General features: G+C 39.5%; 1 protein-coding gene across 1 annotated transcript; it reads right to left on the bottom strand.

Moving 5' to 3' along the window:
• Window positions 1-13,097: 13,097 nt before the first annotated feature.
• On the bottom strand, window positions 13,098-16,201 carry nfkbiab (nuclear factor of kappa light polypeptide gene enhancer in B-cells inhibitor, alpha b). Its single transcript, XM_060828401.1, has 6 exons — window positions 15,785-16,201; window positions 15,086-15,194; window positions 14,544-14,754; window positions 14,180-14,268; window positions 13,811-14,059; window positions 13,098-13,612 (listed from the first exon to the last, which is right to left on the bottom strand). The coding sequence occupies exons 1-6, from the start codon at window positions 16,048-16,050 to the stop codon at window positions 13,559-13,561; spliced, it is 978 nt and encodes a 325-aa protein (XP_060684384.1). The 5' UTR covers window positions 16,051-16,201; the 3' UTR covers window positions 13,098-13,558.
• Window positions 16,202-16,474: the final 273 nt, after the last annotated feature.

Raw genomic sequence — 16,474 nt, 5'->3', positions numbered from 1 at the left:
GGGTTTCTTATATTTAGGCATTTTTATTACCCCAGTATTTGGTCAGTTATACAAGACTAACTTTGTGCATTTATGGAAAGGATAAGGCAGGACCTCCAGGGATGGGGAGACCTTCCAATTTCCTGACTAGGTAGAATAGCACTAATTAAAATCAATGTCCTGCCCAGTCTCCTATACCCTATGAGAATGCTTCCGGTGATGCTGCCGAGGCTGGCACTATGTAAATTATATGGCTGGTTGGGTTCCTTTATCTGGAATCACAGACGGCCCCTCATTAAGCTGAAGAAGCTACAGCTTCCACAGGCAAGGAGAGGATTGGACTTCCCAGATTTTAGGAAATATCAGTTAAGTTCCCTATTAAGTTACATAGTCGATTAGGTCTTGTCTGACCCGCAATCAATCTGGCTGGACATCGAGGTTTCTCAAATAAAATGCCCACTTATTAACCTTTTATTTTCAGACAAGAGGAAAATCATTACGGATCACTGTAAAATCCCTATAATACTAAACACAATTAAAGCTTGGAATATAATGCGGCAAAATGAGGGCAACTCACATAAAACATCCCCCTATGCTCCGATAGTGGGAGCATGGGGATTTCAACCGGGGTTTACAGATGCCACTTTCAAACTCTGGAGATCCAGGGGTATTTCCTGTTTAGGGGATCTGTTTAAAGAAGGGGTCCTGATGTCTTTTGAACAGCTGCGTCAGAAATTCAGATTACCTAATGGAGACCTCTTTCGATACTTCCAAATTCGAGATTACATACAGAAGAAGACTACGTTATTAGGTGGTCTTTATAAATCAGATAGAGAACGTAGAGTGCTATGGCCAATTGGGGTATCTTCCGTCAGCACTATTTATTATTTAATACATGATGAAGTATCAGGAGATATGGACAATCTGCTTGAAACATGGGATCAGGATTTGGGACTAGAAATCTCTTTAGAAACGTGGAATGCCATTTGGGAAAACGCCAGAAGAATCACCATCTGCAACAGGACTCAGGCTATTCAGCTGAAGATACTTCATAGGGCCCATATAGCACCGGATCGATTGGCAAAATTTAAGGCAGGAGCATCCAATGTGTCCCTAATGTAAAATAGAGGTGGGCACTCTTGTACTTTGCTGATGGACCTGTCATAAGATCTGTAGATATTGGACTAAAGTAGCAAGTACCCTGACAGAAATCTTAGGAACAGAAATTAGAGTAGACCCTGTATCTCTCCTTTTGGGCTTTTCAAACTTTCCCTCCCTGGATATGTACGGGAAGAGACTATTTTCTATTCTCTCTTTCTGTGCAAGGAAAAATATTTTGGTAAACTGGGTGGCTGGGGGCCCCCCTGGACTTTCAAATTGGCACAGATTAATTATGGAATGTATTCCCCTTGACTTCCTTACAAATATGGTGCACCAAACATCCGAATTATTCCATAAAATATGGTAGCCCTTCTTGAATTATATAAATACAGATATTTCGGCCATCCTAACAAGGGCCTTTATTTAGTGAGGACTACAAACCTGGCTGGTCCGGAGCCCCTTGGGAGAGGAATCCCGCACGAATACTGGTTTTGTTACATTTGATGTTAACACATTCCGAGCATGTATCTCACTACCCAATTTCTGTGTTATCCGTCAGTTTTTTTTTTCTTTTTTTTATTTGAATAATGTAAGAGACTTAATTATATACTCTGGTTAGTTGTAGGTTAGATTAGTAGTTAGTTGAGTTTTGTTTTTTTCCTCTCAGTATTTTTCTTTAGTTAAATTTTGGTTATTATTTATTTAAGATTTAATTGTATATCAATGTTTCTAGCTGGGATTTTTTTTATTTTTGTAAACTTGTAAAAATGTTAAGTTTTCAAAAAAAATCTATAAAAAAAGGGAATCTCCTATTCTTTTCTTGATCTGGCCTACCTGTGACTCCAGACCAGCAATGTGGATGACTCCTAGCCATCCACCGAAATGGTCTAGGAAGCCACACCGATATATTAAACTGCTAAAGTTAAAAAAAACTACACATCTATTGTAGTTCCCAAGCAGATTCCCCACCTTCTGAAGAGCTCATAGGAATCAGCAATAAATACTGGCTTTGCTAGCAATGCTGACATTCCAAGACTTGAATTAAAAAAGGTCAGTTGGCTTCATTATAAACATTTGATATCTTTCAAAATCAGTGGAGCTGTGCCTCTAACAAGCATGTTTAATTCCCTTTTATTTACTTGCCGTGTTCCAATAAAAGGGAAATAAGCGCTTGGTGGCAAAGTTTCAGTTTCACAAGTCAGGGATTTTGTGTTGCATGCTTCCCTGAATGGAAATTACCTCGGCTATTATTGCCTACAAGGAACTAGAAGCTGAAAAATTCCAGAAACGTACTTCTTCTTATACTTTAGAGACTAGACATTATAAAGGAGTAAAGAGATTTGGATATCTAACAGCAGAAATTGCTCAAAGTTAGAACATAAGAAAAACCTAAAAGATCAATGGTATGTTGAAATCCTTCAGCTGCATGCTGCTTTGGCCAGACTCCATCTGGAGCATTGTGTCAGGATTTTGTTGCCACACCTCAGCAAGGGCATGTTAACCTTGAAAAGGATACTGCCCAGACTCACCAGAGAAATACTAAGACCCGTGAAAATTCAAGTAGTATGACAGATCAGAAGGCCAGGATTGTATTCCCATGAATGAATTTATATGATTGTGGGTTGATGTCTTTAAAATTATGAAAGGATTTGACCTTTATTTCATTTGGTGAGAGAAGCCCGAAAAAGGAGGCACAATCTGAAAATGAAAATAGACTATTCAGGTGTGTAAACCAAAATATGTTTTCTCTCAAAGTTTATGGAAATTTGGAAATCTCTTCTCCAAACTGGTATGGCTATTGAGTCAACCAAAATTTTCAAATATGGGTCGGGTGCTGGCAGGTGGGACTAGATTGTGTTGGGACATCTGGTCGGCATGGATGGGTTGGACCGAAGGGTCTGTTTCCATGCTGTACATCTCTATGACTCTATGACTCTATGAGATTTACAGATTTTAATTTGTTGAAGCATCTAGATATATCGATCAACAATATAAATAGAGTTGAGGTATAAATTCACCATGATTTAATTAAAAGGGAGATCGAATCTGAGGGGCGGACTAGCCTGTCCTGTTCCAGTGTTTCTGCTAAAACTGTTGAACTTCAATCGGGTGGAGGATTAAACATCATGTGCACAGCATCAATCCCATTTTTAATGTTGGAAAATATTAATTGCTTTTTTGTGACTGATCAGCAGGACAATGCATGCAGTCACTGGTAAAAACATAGTCAAAGCTACAATTAAAAACCCAAAACCCAATGAGACCATATTCAGTTTTGGAAGTAACAGATAGGTGTCTGGATCTTCGTAAGATACATTATAATTCTGAGTGGTTACCTGGATAAAGTACCGAATTACAGAATTGTTACAGTGCAGAGGAGGCCATTCAGCTCATTGTGTTGGCACCAGTTCTCTGTGTATTGTAACCTAATGCCAATCTTCTGCCTTTTCCTTACACATAGACTGTTTAAATAATCGTCTAATGTCCACTTCAATTAAAGTTGCCTTCAGCACACTTCCAGGCAGCACATTTCAGATCCTAACTATTCTGAATTCAGAAAGATTTTTCTCACCTCATATTTGCTTCTTTTGCTCTTTGGTTCTTCGTCCTTTTCCAATTGGGAACATTTTCTCTCTATCTACTCTGTCCAGGCTCCTGACAATTTTGAAAACTTCTAGCAAATCTCTCCTCAACCTTCTCCTCATCATGAAAACAGTCCTGACTTCTTCTATCTACTGTCATAACTAACGTTTCTCATCCCTGGAACCATTCTTATAAATCCCTTCTGCATTCTCTCCACTATGTTCACACCCCCTTGTAGTGTAACATCCAGAATCGTACGCAAAACTCCAGCTGTGGTCTAACCAGTGCTCCGTATAAATTTAGCATACCAACCATACTCCTGTACTCTACACCTCTATTATGAAGTAGGCAAAAGTGAGGACTGCAGATAATGGAACCCTGATGAAGGGCTTTTGCCTGAAATGACGATTTTCCTGCTCCTCGGATGCTGCCTAACCTGCTATGCTTTTCCAGCACCACTCTAATCTAGACCTCTATTAATGAAACCTAGAATACTGGATGCTTTATTAGACTCATCTCTTTATCTGTACTATAAACCTGTAATGATTTATGTTGCACATATTGCTCAGTTCTTCCTGTTCCTTCACACCCTTTAAAACAGCACACTTTGTTTTAGACTATCTCTCCATTGTCTTTGTATCAAAGTGTATCACGTTCACATTTCAAACTTCATGTACCATTTCATCCTTGTGTCAATGTCTTTTGGAGATTTGGCCATATCCTTCCCATAGTTTACAATTCTCCCAAGTTTTGTGTCATCTAGAAACTTTGAAATTGTCCCCTATAAACCAAGAACTAGGACCTTATATACATCAGGAAAAACATGAGTCCCAATATTGACCGCGAGGAAATGCCACAATAAACCTTATTCCAGCTCAAAACAATACCATTAATAACCATTAATAACCATACTCTCTGTTTCCTAATACTCAGCCAATTTTGTAACTATGTTGCTACTATGCTTTTTATTTGATAACCTGTAACTTTGCTTGCAAGTCTTTTCTGTGGTACTGCATTGAATACCTTTTGGAAGCCCATGTACAGCATACCAACAGCCTCACCCTCATCAATTCTCTCTGTTAGCTCTTTAAACAAATCCAGCAAGTTAAAAATGTTTTTCCCCAAGCAAATCATGGTGGCTCTGTGGTTAGCACTACTGCCTCACAGTGCCAAGGACTCGGGTTTGATTCCAGCCTTGGGCAGCTGTCTGTGTGAAGTTTGCACAGTCTCCCTGTGTCCATGTGGGTTTCCTCCCACAATCCAAAGGTGTGTAGGTTAGGTGAATTGGCCAAGCTAAATTGCCCATTGTGTTAGGTGCATTAATCTGGGTAAATATACATAATAGGGTAGATGAATGGGTCTGGGTGGATTACTCTTTGGAGGGTTGGTGTTGACTTGTTGGGTTGAAGGGTCTGTTTCCATACTGGACGGATTCTATAAAAAAAAATCCATTCTGACTTTTCTGAATTAACCTCCATTTTTACATGCAGCTATTTTATGAGTGGCATGGTGGCACAGTGGTTAGCATGAGGGGCTTGGGTTTGATTCCATGCTTGTGTGACTGTCTGTGTGGAACTTGCACATTTTCTCTGTGTAGGTTTGCTCCCACAATCCAGGTTAGATAGATCAGCCACACTAAATTACCTATAGTGTCTACGGATGTATAGGCCAGCTGGATCAGCCATGGGAAATGTAGTAGAAGGGAGGAGTGTGTCTGAGTTGGTGGGGACTCGATGGGCTGAATAGCCTGTTTCCATATGGTAGGGATTCTGTTCTATTATTTCTAGATGTTTACCCATCACCTTAGTTAAACTGTCCACACTAAGTACTCTTATTTTCTTTGTTCCAGCATGTGGGTGTTATTGGCTAGGTCGTTGTTTATTGCCTTTCCCCATTAGCTTTTGAGAATTTGGGGTGAGCTCCCTCGCGAACCACTTCAGTCATACTCACAATGCTACAAGGGAGGCGTCCTACAATTTTGACTCAGCAACACTGGAACAACAGGGATATAGTTCCAAGCAAGGGTGGTGTGAGGCTTGAAGGGGAACTCACAAGTAGTGGTCTTCCCATGCAACTACTATCCTTGTCCTTCTAGTTGTTAGAGAGTGTGGATTTGGAAAGTGCTGGTGGATAAGTCTTGGTGAGTTACTATGATGCATCTTGTAGATGGCATACTGCTCTTGCGATGCTTCAGTGGTGGAAGGAAAGGAACACCTGGAAAACGGGAAGCCTTCAGAAATGAGATAACGAGAGTCCAGACATAGCATATTCCTAGATAAAAACAATGACTGCAGATGCTGGAAACCAGATTCTGGATTAGTGGTGCTGGAAGAGCACAGCAGTTCAGGCAGCATCCGAGGAGCAGTAAAATTGACGTTTCGGGCAAAAGCTCTTCATCAGGAATACAGGCAGAGAGCCTGAAGGGTGGAGAGATAAGTGAGAGGAGGGTGGGGGTGGGGAGAAAGTAGCATAGAGTGCTCTTCCAGCACCACTAATCCACAGTATATTCCTGTTAGGGTGAAAGGAAAGGTTGGTAGGTATAGGGAATGCTGGATAAGTAAAGAAATTGGGGGTTTGATTAACAATAAGAAGGAAGCCTATGTCAGCTATCGACAGGATGGATCGAGTGAACCCTTAGAAGAGTATAAAGGCAGTAGGAGTATGCTTAAGAGGGAAATCAGGAGGGCAAAAAGGGGACATAAGATAGCTCTGGCAAATTAAGTTAAGGAGAATCCAAATGGTTTTTACAAATACATTAAGGACAAAAGGATAACTTGGAAGAGAATAGGGCCCTCAAAGGTCAGCAAGAGATGGGGGATATACTAAATGAGAATTTTGCATCTCTATTTACTCTGGAAAAGGATATGGAAGATATAGAATTAAGTGAAAAAATGGTGACAGCTTGAAAAGTGTCCACATTACAGAAGATATGGTGCTGGATGTCTTGAAATGCATAAAAGTGGATAAATCTCCTGGACGTGATCGGATATACCCGAAAACTCTGTGGGAAGCTAGGAAAGGGATTGCTGGGCCTCTTGCTGAGATATTTGAGCATTCGTAAGAAGGTTATTGCTGAGAAAGACCACTCAGTAGGTCTGTCGACAAAGTCTTCCATCTTAAGTAACAGATAATTGAATGTGGACTGATGTTGCAGTGATTGATTGGGTTGGATTTGTCCTGCTTTTCAGCACAAGAATACTGAGGTCGTTTTCCATATTCTTGGGTAAATGCCAGTGTTGTAAAATCACTAGAACAATGGTTGTGGTCATAGCTAGTTCTGGAGCACAATCCTTGAGTACTATTGCCAAAATGTTGTCAAATTCCATAGTCTTTGCAGTACCCAAAGTCTTCTACCATTTCTTGGTATCATGTAGTGAATCACATTTGCTGAAGGCTGGCATCTGTGATGCATGGGTCCTCTGCAAGAGGTCATTGACACACTCTCCCTTATTTCTCAAGACATGTATCAAGCCTAACACTAACAGGCATTTGTTTAGGCTAATCTTGGCCTTTTGATTGAAGTTGAGAGGAAAATTGTTTGAAAATGAGCAATGAAGAATGAGCAAGAAAATGTAGTTATTAGATTTCAGCTCACAAACCTAATCTCAGCTTTCAAATAACATTTACCACTGTTCTTAGGTTTTATAATGTTACTTGGGCCCCTTCATTAGATTACAGTTTTGTAACTCTCCGAAGGTATCCTTTATACTCCATAGGAACCACAGAATGATTCTGCGAACCCTTATAAAAGACGTCATTACATACTGCGTGAATCAGAAAATGCTCTAATTCTGTTTTATGGATGTCATCATTCACTATTATACTCTGCTGGAAATGTCACAGTGGCTTTGCTTCCAGCTGCTAGCAGAGATCACTTTATATTATTTTATTTCAGCCACAGCACCATGGAAAGATTACTTGTCATCTTGTTTTCTTAATAAGAAGCCAGAGCTTTTTCTCTGAATTTTCTTTCTGCTCTTAGTTGTCCACTTCAAATGGGCTGAATGGCCTATAATATAGAGATTCTATGATTCTAAAGCATACTTCTTCTGTTTCCCAGGCCAATACACTGATTTTTTTTTAAAGATATTTTTATTAGAAATTTAATATTTTGACAGATTTACAAAAATAAACAGAACTTTCAAGCACAAACATTAATATAAAAATAGATCTTAAATATATAATCATCAAAATTCAAAGGAATGATACTAAAGAAGAAAGAAAAACAATGAAACTCAGTTAACTACTAATCTAATCCACAATTATCCAGAGTGTATAGTTGAGTCACTTACATCCTTCAAACAAGAGAAAATGTTCTCCAATACACTCATAACAGTATAATAAAAAGGAAACTATTTCCAAACAATAAGAACAAAAAAAAACATGTTTGAATGGAGATCCTCCCCCTTGTTCTCAGGGGGCCTTATTTCCTTTCTAAAGGTCCACCATATCCTCTCCCAAACAGTGTCCCACCCTTGACCCGGGCGCTCCTTAATAGGATTTAGATATAATACCAAACTAGAGTTAACAGTGAGCACCCCACCCCCACCCCTCCCCACCCATACCTGAGTATATCTGATAGCATCAATGCCACGTACAAACACACATAACTATAAAATTACAACTCCAACATATTACAGTTAAGTATAATAACATAAAATAGCAAGGGAAGACAACCCTGCTCCCAGAAGCAAAAGTAAAGTAGAGTAAAGTATCCATTTCTCCCCACGGAGTGTGGAAGAGGCAAGCCAACATAAATTGTCTCTTACGATTTATTTAAACGAGTCTAAAAGTTCCTTAGCCTCTTCTGGTGATCTAAAATTATACTCGGATCCTTCGTGGTTAAAGCATAACGTCGCTGGGTAGCGTAAGGTGTATTGAATATTTAAGTTCCTTAGACATTTCTTCACCTCATCAAACGCCTTCCTCCTTCGTGCCAAAGCCGGGGAGAAGTCCTGAAATAACATAATCTTGGATCCTTCATGGATCATAGCTTTAGGATCCTTTCCAAGCTTTCTGGAGGCATCCAGGAGTATCTGCCTCTCCCTATAACTCTGCAGCCGGAACAGGACCGGGCGTGGGCGCTGGTTTGGGCCAGATCCGCGTACTGCGACCCGGTAGGCCCACTCCACCCTTACCCGGTCAGTTTCAGCCCCCAGGTTTAAAAGCTGGGGCAGCCATCGCTCCAGAAATGCTGCTAACTGTCCCTTCTCTTCTTGTTCAGGGAGGCCCAGAAGACGGATATTCTTTCTCCGATTTCTATTATCCAGGTCATCCATGTAAATTTCAAAGGCCCAGACTCTCTGCTCCAGAGCTCGCACCTGTTCTGCAGCTGTTTGTGCTGCAGCCTCGGAGGTCGTGGCCTTTAGCTCCGCCCCCTTCACTCGGCCCTGCAGTTCCTCAATAGCCTCGCTGTGCTTTTGTAGCTTTTCTTCGAATGAGTTCCATCTCTGTCGGGATTCTGCGATGAAATTGACGAGTGTCGTTTCCAGCCTGGCAATCATCTCTTCAAGGCCTGTTTTTACATCAGCTGCAGCCGGAGGAGGAGAGGAGGGTGGGGGAGGGGTCTTTGTTTTCTGAGAGCTGCGGGATCCCTTTGGTTTACTCATTATCCACTTAATATTAAACTGCTTAAATATAATAGTAAGCAGCTAATTAAGGTTAGAAAATTTTTTTGGGTGGTTTGGTAGGTGTGGTGGGGGTGAGTAACTCACTTTACCCAGGTTTTGGGAAGAGCACTGTAAACTCAGACTTGCTGAGTCGCCGCCATCTTGGATCTCCCAATACATTGATTACCCTGCAGCTAACTTGAACTCATTTTTTTTCTTCACTTCTCTTTGGTATCTGTCCTGGTTTCTTCATCTCTGCTTATAGTTACAGGTTTCCAAAATGACTTTCTAATTCCTTATTGTGCTTGTGTGTGTTATTCTTTCTCTATCCACTTCCTTACTTTGCTCTTTCTAGTTTAAAGTGAATTTTTAGGCATAATTTATATTTTATACATGTGTGATTGTTCTATTAATATACATACATGATACTAACTCACAGTGTCAAGGAAGGCCACAGGTTCTAACCTTGGTCTATATTGAGTTAACAGATCTAAATTTGGGCAGCAAAGAGAAATTATAATTGGCCTCAGTGTCAGTGGATATGAAAGGGCAGTAAAACTAATTAGCAATATGTGGGATTAAAGAGTTGATGAAATCAATTAACAAGTGACTATCTGTTAAGGCTTTGTTCATGTAAAAGATCACCAATGATATGGGGGATGGACTTTCAATCTGTAGTTGGGTGTCTGACATTAGGCTAATTCCTGGGTCATAACCTTGCTGCACACAACATCAGTGCAGTGAGGCTATTTTCAAATATAATTGATCCGATTAAGTTTGATGCCCTATCAGCAGTGCTGGGAACGTGCTGGGATGAAGGTGTAACATAATAACTAAGGACCCTTTGAAAAGTCGAGTAGGGATCACCTTTCCCATTCCCATTAGTATATGAAGATCCTGATCATGTTCTCAACTGTCTTAGTCGAAAACTTGATTAACAGGAGTCGTTCTGTGATATTCTGCTACGGATATTAATTTTAATGTTTATTAAATAAGTAGACTTACATTATACGGTGAGGTCAGTCTTTGAAGGTCACTATCAGGACCGTCCTCAGATGGTAAATCAGTCATGGTAACTACATATCATGGTTCCTCACCCACTAGTATAAAAGCACCTGAGTTGCTGTGAATGGCTCTGTGATTTCTACATCAACATCGGCCTTCTGTAATTTGACACCTCTTGAAATAAAAGGGATATTTTTTCTCACCATCTCCCAAGGCAGCAGAATCACTACAATAAAGCATGTAACTTTAAACCATTAAACATCATTTTTAACTCAGTGACTTAACTCTAAACAGTAAAAATTATAACAGGTGGTAAGAAAATGTAATCGCAGCAGCTGAGGGACTAATATTTTCTGTGAGGTTTCAAAGGCATCCAGAAGGCACCCTTGTTCCCTTTGTGTAATTCCTGTGCGTTCTGTCCTATATATGAATTCTAATTGCTCTCTTTCAGAAAGAAATCTGCTACTAACTTAACTGGACTGACTTTCCAAGAGATTTTATTTTTAACATTAATCTCTGCTCAGTCAGGATAACAGAAAATCCATTATTTTACTGACTTTTCAAGGCAAGGACTAGGGAAGTCTGACTGTTCAGGATGGTTTGAGCAAAAGATCCTGACCGCTAACATTTGAAAAAGAGCTGTTGAATAGAGCGAAGACATTTTGAGGTCAGAGGGTAGAAACTGGCAAATAGAACATGAGGCTGGGAGGTGAGTAGTGCATCAGATCCATTCAATAAAGACAAGAACTAGTTTATATAGAGCCTTCAACAGAGCAAAACATGTCATGGCACTTTACAGGAGAACTAGCAAACCACATTAAACATTGGATCACCAAAGGAAACAACCAAAAACATCGTCAAAGAGATATGTTTAAGAAATATCTTGATGGAGGAACAAGAGGATGATAGGACAGAGTTTTAGGAGAAATTTATAGACGACAGGGTTGCTGTAGGTGTAACCAACAATAGTGGATAAATTGAAGTCAGGGTTGAGCTAGAGATCATAATTGGAGAAGGATAGGGCAAAGACATGAGTGAAATTTGAAAATAAATCAAAATGTTAATCGTGAACCATGTAAATAGGTGACTGGAATTTGGAGCAAAAGAGGGACTGGTTATGGACTGGGCAAGATGAGATGCTGAATGGGTGGACGTTTGATTGGTCAATTCTAGAGATAACAAGGGTAAGGATGAAGGCTTCAACAAATGAGCTGAGGTAACGACAAATTTGAGTGACATTAGGAAAGTGGAAACGTCTAAGTAACAGCCTGGACAATCACAAAGGCTAATCTCCCAACTATAGAATCTATCTGTCAAGGAAAGGCTGCCAGCATTCTCAAAGATCCATCCCACCATGGTAATGTTTCGCTACAACCTCTACCCTCGGGGAGAAGCTACAAAAGCCTGAACACGCACCAGCCGGTTTCCTAACACTTTCTACCCTACTGTTGTTAGAATACTGAGTGGACTCTCAAACTCATAACATTCGCCTGTACCTGTGTTTTTGTTTTTGCCGTTTTTTACCTGTTACTTACTTATTTTTATTACTTAACTCCGTGATCTGCCTGTATTGCTCACAAGGCAAAGCCTTTCACTGTGCTTCGGTGCATGTGACAATAAATCAATTATATGCAATCACATTTGACTTAATTAAAAATATCTATATGAAGCAATGTTTGACCAGTTATTAAATGCAATGAAGCAACTTAGGGTCCAGTTTCATCGAAGGCCTGAACTTGCACTTGCTGTATAGACACTATGATGCTTAAAAATGACCACCACCTTCTATCTGCTGTGACCTGATCTAAATACTTTTCCTGAAGATGCTCACTCCAAATGTAATCACAAATTAAAATCTCAAATTTCTGAATAGGATTTTTGAAATGCTAACTACATTTTAAAAATATGACTTATAAATACAAGTTGCCTCTCAATGTTCCAACCAAATAATTATTAAATGAAACTGCCCAATGGTACTTTTCAGTGTGAACTTTTCATCAAATGAAGGAACCTTGCTTAAAATTTAATTATCCTTTTTTTTCCTCTAGGTACTGACAGACTCATTAAGCATTTCTAAAACATTAAAGATTTGAGTTCAGATATGGCAAACTTTATTCAGGCAAGAACATCCCTTCTAATCCCAAATACTTTAAAAATAATTTACTCACAAAGGTTTATAAAGTCTGCCTTCCGAAATGTCAAATGATTTCACAATACGAAATGCGCAATTTACCAATCTCCAGCTCTTACATAATTCACAGAACAATTCCAGAATGTCACCACCTTATCAAACCTATGCTGTGCCATCTGAGCACGACAAGTGAAAATGGTGTCATGTGGGAGACTACAAATGCAAAATTGCAACATAACCCCAGTTGCTGTTGCAACACACTGGGTAAAGTCACTCTGGTTATAAAGTTCATAACTGGTTATAAACTCTTCCCGATGGAAGTGCACTCTTTTTTTTGGACAGTGCTTCATCTATGCAGTTACTCCAAAAAAGAGCTTGCATTATTATAAAAGACCACATGCAATAGAATTACAAGTTAAAAATAAAAATTATATGCGCCAGTCCTTTGATATTTTTTTGTTCTCCTGTATAAACTGGTTATGGAGAATATTCTGTATGGTGACTGGTCAGGTATAAATTACATTTTCACTCAACCAAATAATGTCTTTGTTGTTTGCAGCATTTTAAAGATATTCCATAATTCTTCACAATTTTTAGCTATTTGTATTACAGTCTAAGATATTTGCAGTACTGTAAATTAGGAATTCCTGTGGATTATCAGTTATAATCACGAACTCAAAATATACAACTAATTTTAAATCCATAATCTTTATTTGACAAAAAAATAAATATTTGAGGCATGTACAAACATTGTCTTGTTTAAGGGTAGAAAAATCTGTACAATAATTACACAATTTTACATATTTACAAATTTTTACAAAATACAAATATGCACAATATCTCAATGTTGAAAATTTTAGTCTTTTTCAACCAATTACAATAATTGAAAACAGTGCATACAAGCAATCATTTACACCATAGTATATAATTTACATCTAAGACTTGTAGCACTGCATTCTCTGCTTCTGAAAGGCTTATTTACATTACAAAATTTAGAACATCAGACGTCAGCACCCAACTGTGACTTAGAAATCTTAGTGTACGTCACTGAAGTTTTTCATTAAACCAAATTATTGGGTAACCACACTAATATGCATCTCCAGTTCTTTTCAGATGATTTGAAATGCAGCAATGCACAAAGAAAGCAACTTCAACATCTGAGTGGGAGTCCTCCAATTGCACAGTCATCATAAGAGAAAGGTACCTGGGAAAACAATGAATTAACATTAGTAACAATATCAGTGATGAACATCTGTAAACTGATACCTCTGATTACAGAAACAATTTAGCTGGGTTATAGTTTTATTCTACATGACATGTTTATGTAGAGGTCAACAATTACTGTAAATGCACATCTTTAAGCATTTCAGTGGGTATAACAGTTTATTTTTAGCACACTCACTTCATGGTCAGGTGTTTCAGATTCCCATAACTTTTCTTCATCCCACATCATGCATAAAGATGGATCTGTCACACGAATAAGTTCTGTCTGTATTTTGCAGTTGTCTCTTCCCAAGGTCAGGTGATAGGGTGTACAGCCATTGTAGGTGAGCACATTGGGGTCTGCTCCACACTGCAGCAACAGAGACACCATTTCAGCATCCTGCTCCTCCACTGCAAGATGGAGGGCTGTCCGACCACTTGATGGCTCCTGTGCCAAAAACACATCTTAGAGTTAGTACTCGCCATGAAAGTGAGTAACAAAGTCTTTGTTTAATTTGCCATCAATTGAGAGATTGCTCTCGTTTAGAAAGTTAAAACATTAATATACCTGAGCATTAATATCAGCTCCAATCTGAATTAGATAGACCACCATCTTGTGAAGTCTGTTTTTGACAGCCAGCTGCAAACATGTAAGACCTGAAATGGGAAAATGAAAATCTTAAATATGTGCAACTAATAAATATTCATTGTCCAATATATTAAACCCCAAAACGTTACATTCTTTACATTGCAGCATTAATTTGCATGTTTATTGTCTAAAAGAGTAGCTAGTCACAACAGTGCAGCCACAACAATTAATTTTAAAGAAATCCGACGTTACATTTTATACAAATTTAACGTTTTGAAAACGCATGATTTATTCTAAAGGATGGAATTCGAATTTGAATTGCATATATAAAAGGCAACTGTACCATTGTAATTCTTGCTGTCCAAAAGTTCTCGAGTATGGTGCCTCGTGAGGAAATCGCTGATGGTCTTCACGCACACGAACAAGTTCATCTCACAAGCGATGTGTAAAGCTGAATTCCCATTGATGTCCCTCAGGCCCAGATCTCCTCCAACCCACAACAAAGCACGGAGCACATCAGGCTGCTGTGTGATCACTGCCAGATGCAGGGGAGTCTGAACAAAACAGAACAAAAGAATTCCAGTGAGAATACTACACGGTAAACCACGGAAACGCACAGTACAAAGGAAATTTGTCACGTTATTTATGCACCGCGCCTGTACCCACAGCATTTATTAATATGGTGGGGACTTTCCAATGCAAACTGCAATCACCCCATTTAGCCGCTTCTGGCAGAACAATATATTCTCAAAAGATAATTAAATCTAGAAAAATCCCCAATTTATTAAATATAAAATGACAATGTTTCAGTGTTGTGCATAAAACTCCCATTAATTTTAAGCCCGCTTATTCAAATATTTGTATTAATCAATTGCAAATATTTACCTGTTTCAGGTTATTCTGACGGTGAAGGTACTGATCCCCAAACTCGGTATTGGCGAGGATTTGGGATACGATTTCGCTGGCTGCATGGATGATCGCCAAATGAAGAAATCTAAAAAAGGAAGAAAATGTCATGTTAAAAGTTGCTGCATCGGGGAAACTCTGCACAACAGCTCAGCTCTGAAGATTGGAAGTCTCCAGGATTGCGCAAGGTCGGGTTTTTTGGGTACTTTCCACGGTTAAATATTTATCAGACAAGCACGAGCTGGCCGGCTGCCAGGGACTTTCCAGCCTCGAACAGGAACTGTACCGCCCAGCGGTCAGCCATTGCCAGAACAGCATGTTCTCAAAAAAACCTTTCAACAGATTCCAGCCCCACAATAACTATTAGTTTATTCAATACTCAGTTCAGTTTTTGTGAATTTTTAAACACACTTTCATTTGAAAAAATGAATTGCAATAAAACACCACTATTTTATTGTATTGTATTTGCAAACCGGACGTTCACTCGAGTCGACATTTTTACTGGGTTTTGGAAACCTTTAGCGGTTGGTTGGTAAATTGCTATTTCAGACATTTGTTAGTTTCTGCAACTTTACTTTCTCCAATCTGGACAAGCATGCACTTGTTTAATTTCTGTACATTCCCCCCTCCCTGTAGCTTATTGCATGTTTAAAATAAAAATGACTCCAAGTCACTTACGTATCTCCATCCTCTGAGATGAATTCTTTCCAACACTGGGCTGGCTCTGGTTTGTCGTCCAGGCTCAGTTCTTGGATCTCCCGCAGAACCTCCACGTCCTTCTCATTCATTGAGCCGATGCCGCTGTCACACCGCTCCTCCCAAAGGGGAGCCTGTTTGCCCACTCCAGGCTGCATCGAGCCGCCTTGATAATCTAGCTTCCCACTGCCTTTACTGCGATTATCCAAACTGTCAGCGTGATTATGAAATAAAGTCGGATCGGCCATGACTTCTGTGCAGTAAGAAGTTTCCCAGTGAAGTAGACAAGCAAATAAAAATACAGCACAGCCCAAACAGGCAACGGATGACAGACACTACCAAATCCTCCACCTACAGCAAAATCCTCTGCCACGTCTCAGTACTGTAGACGTGACTCTGCACTGCAAGATTTATAAACTCTAGGTCGGGTTTTTTTTCTGGGTGGAGTTTCTTGTCCCCGCCTCCAAACTTCAGTTGCCTTTTTGGCTGGGAAATTCCAGAGCAGTTGATGTGCCTCAATTAGAAAAAAGAACACTATGTACCGAATGGAACAAGGAGGGAAAATCCCTTTATGGGCGGCAATTCAGAAAGACACAGGGCAATCCCAGAAGGAAGACGTTAGCTACACATTAATTACAATTAAGGGACAACTCTCATAACGATTAGCATGGA

This window comes from Hemiscyllium ocellatum, chromosome 8, assembly GCF_020745735.1.
Source record: "Hemiscyllium ocellatum isolate sHemOce1 chromosome 8, sHemOce1.pat.X.cur, whole genome shotgun sequence".
NCBI classification, from domain to species: Eukaryota; Metazoa; Chordata; class Chondrichthyes; order Orectolobiformes; family Hemiscylliidae; genus Hemiscyllium; species Hemiscyllium ocellatum.
The sequence above is the reverse complement of the archived record's forward strand: the minus strand, read 5'-3'. Positions and strand labels throughout refer to the sequence as shown.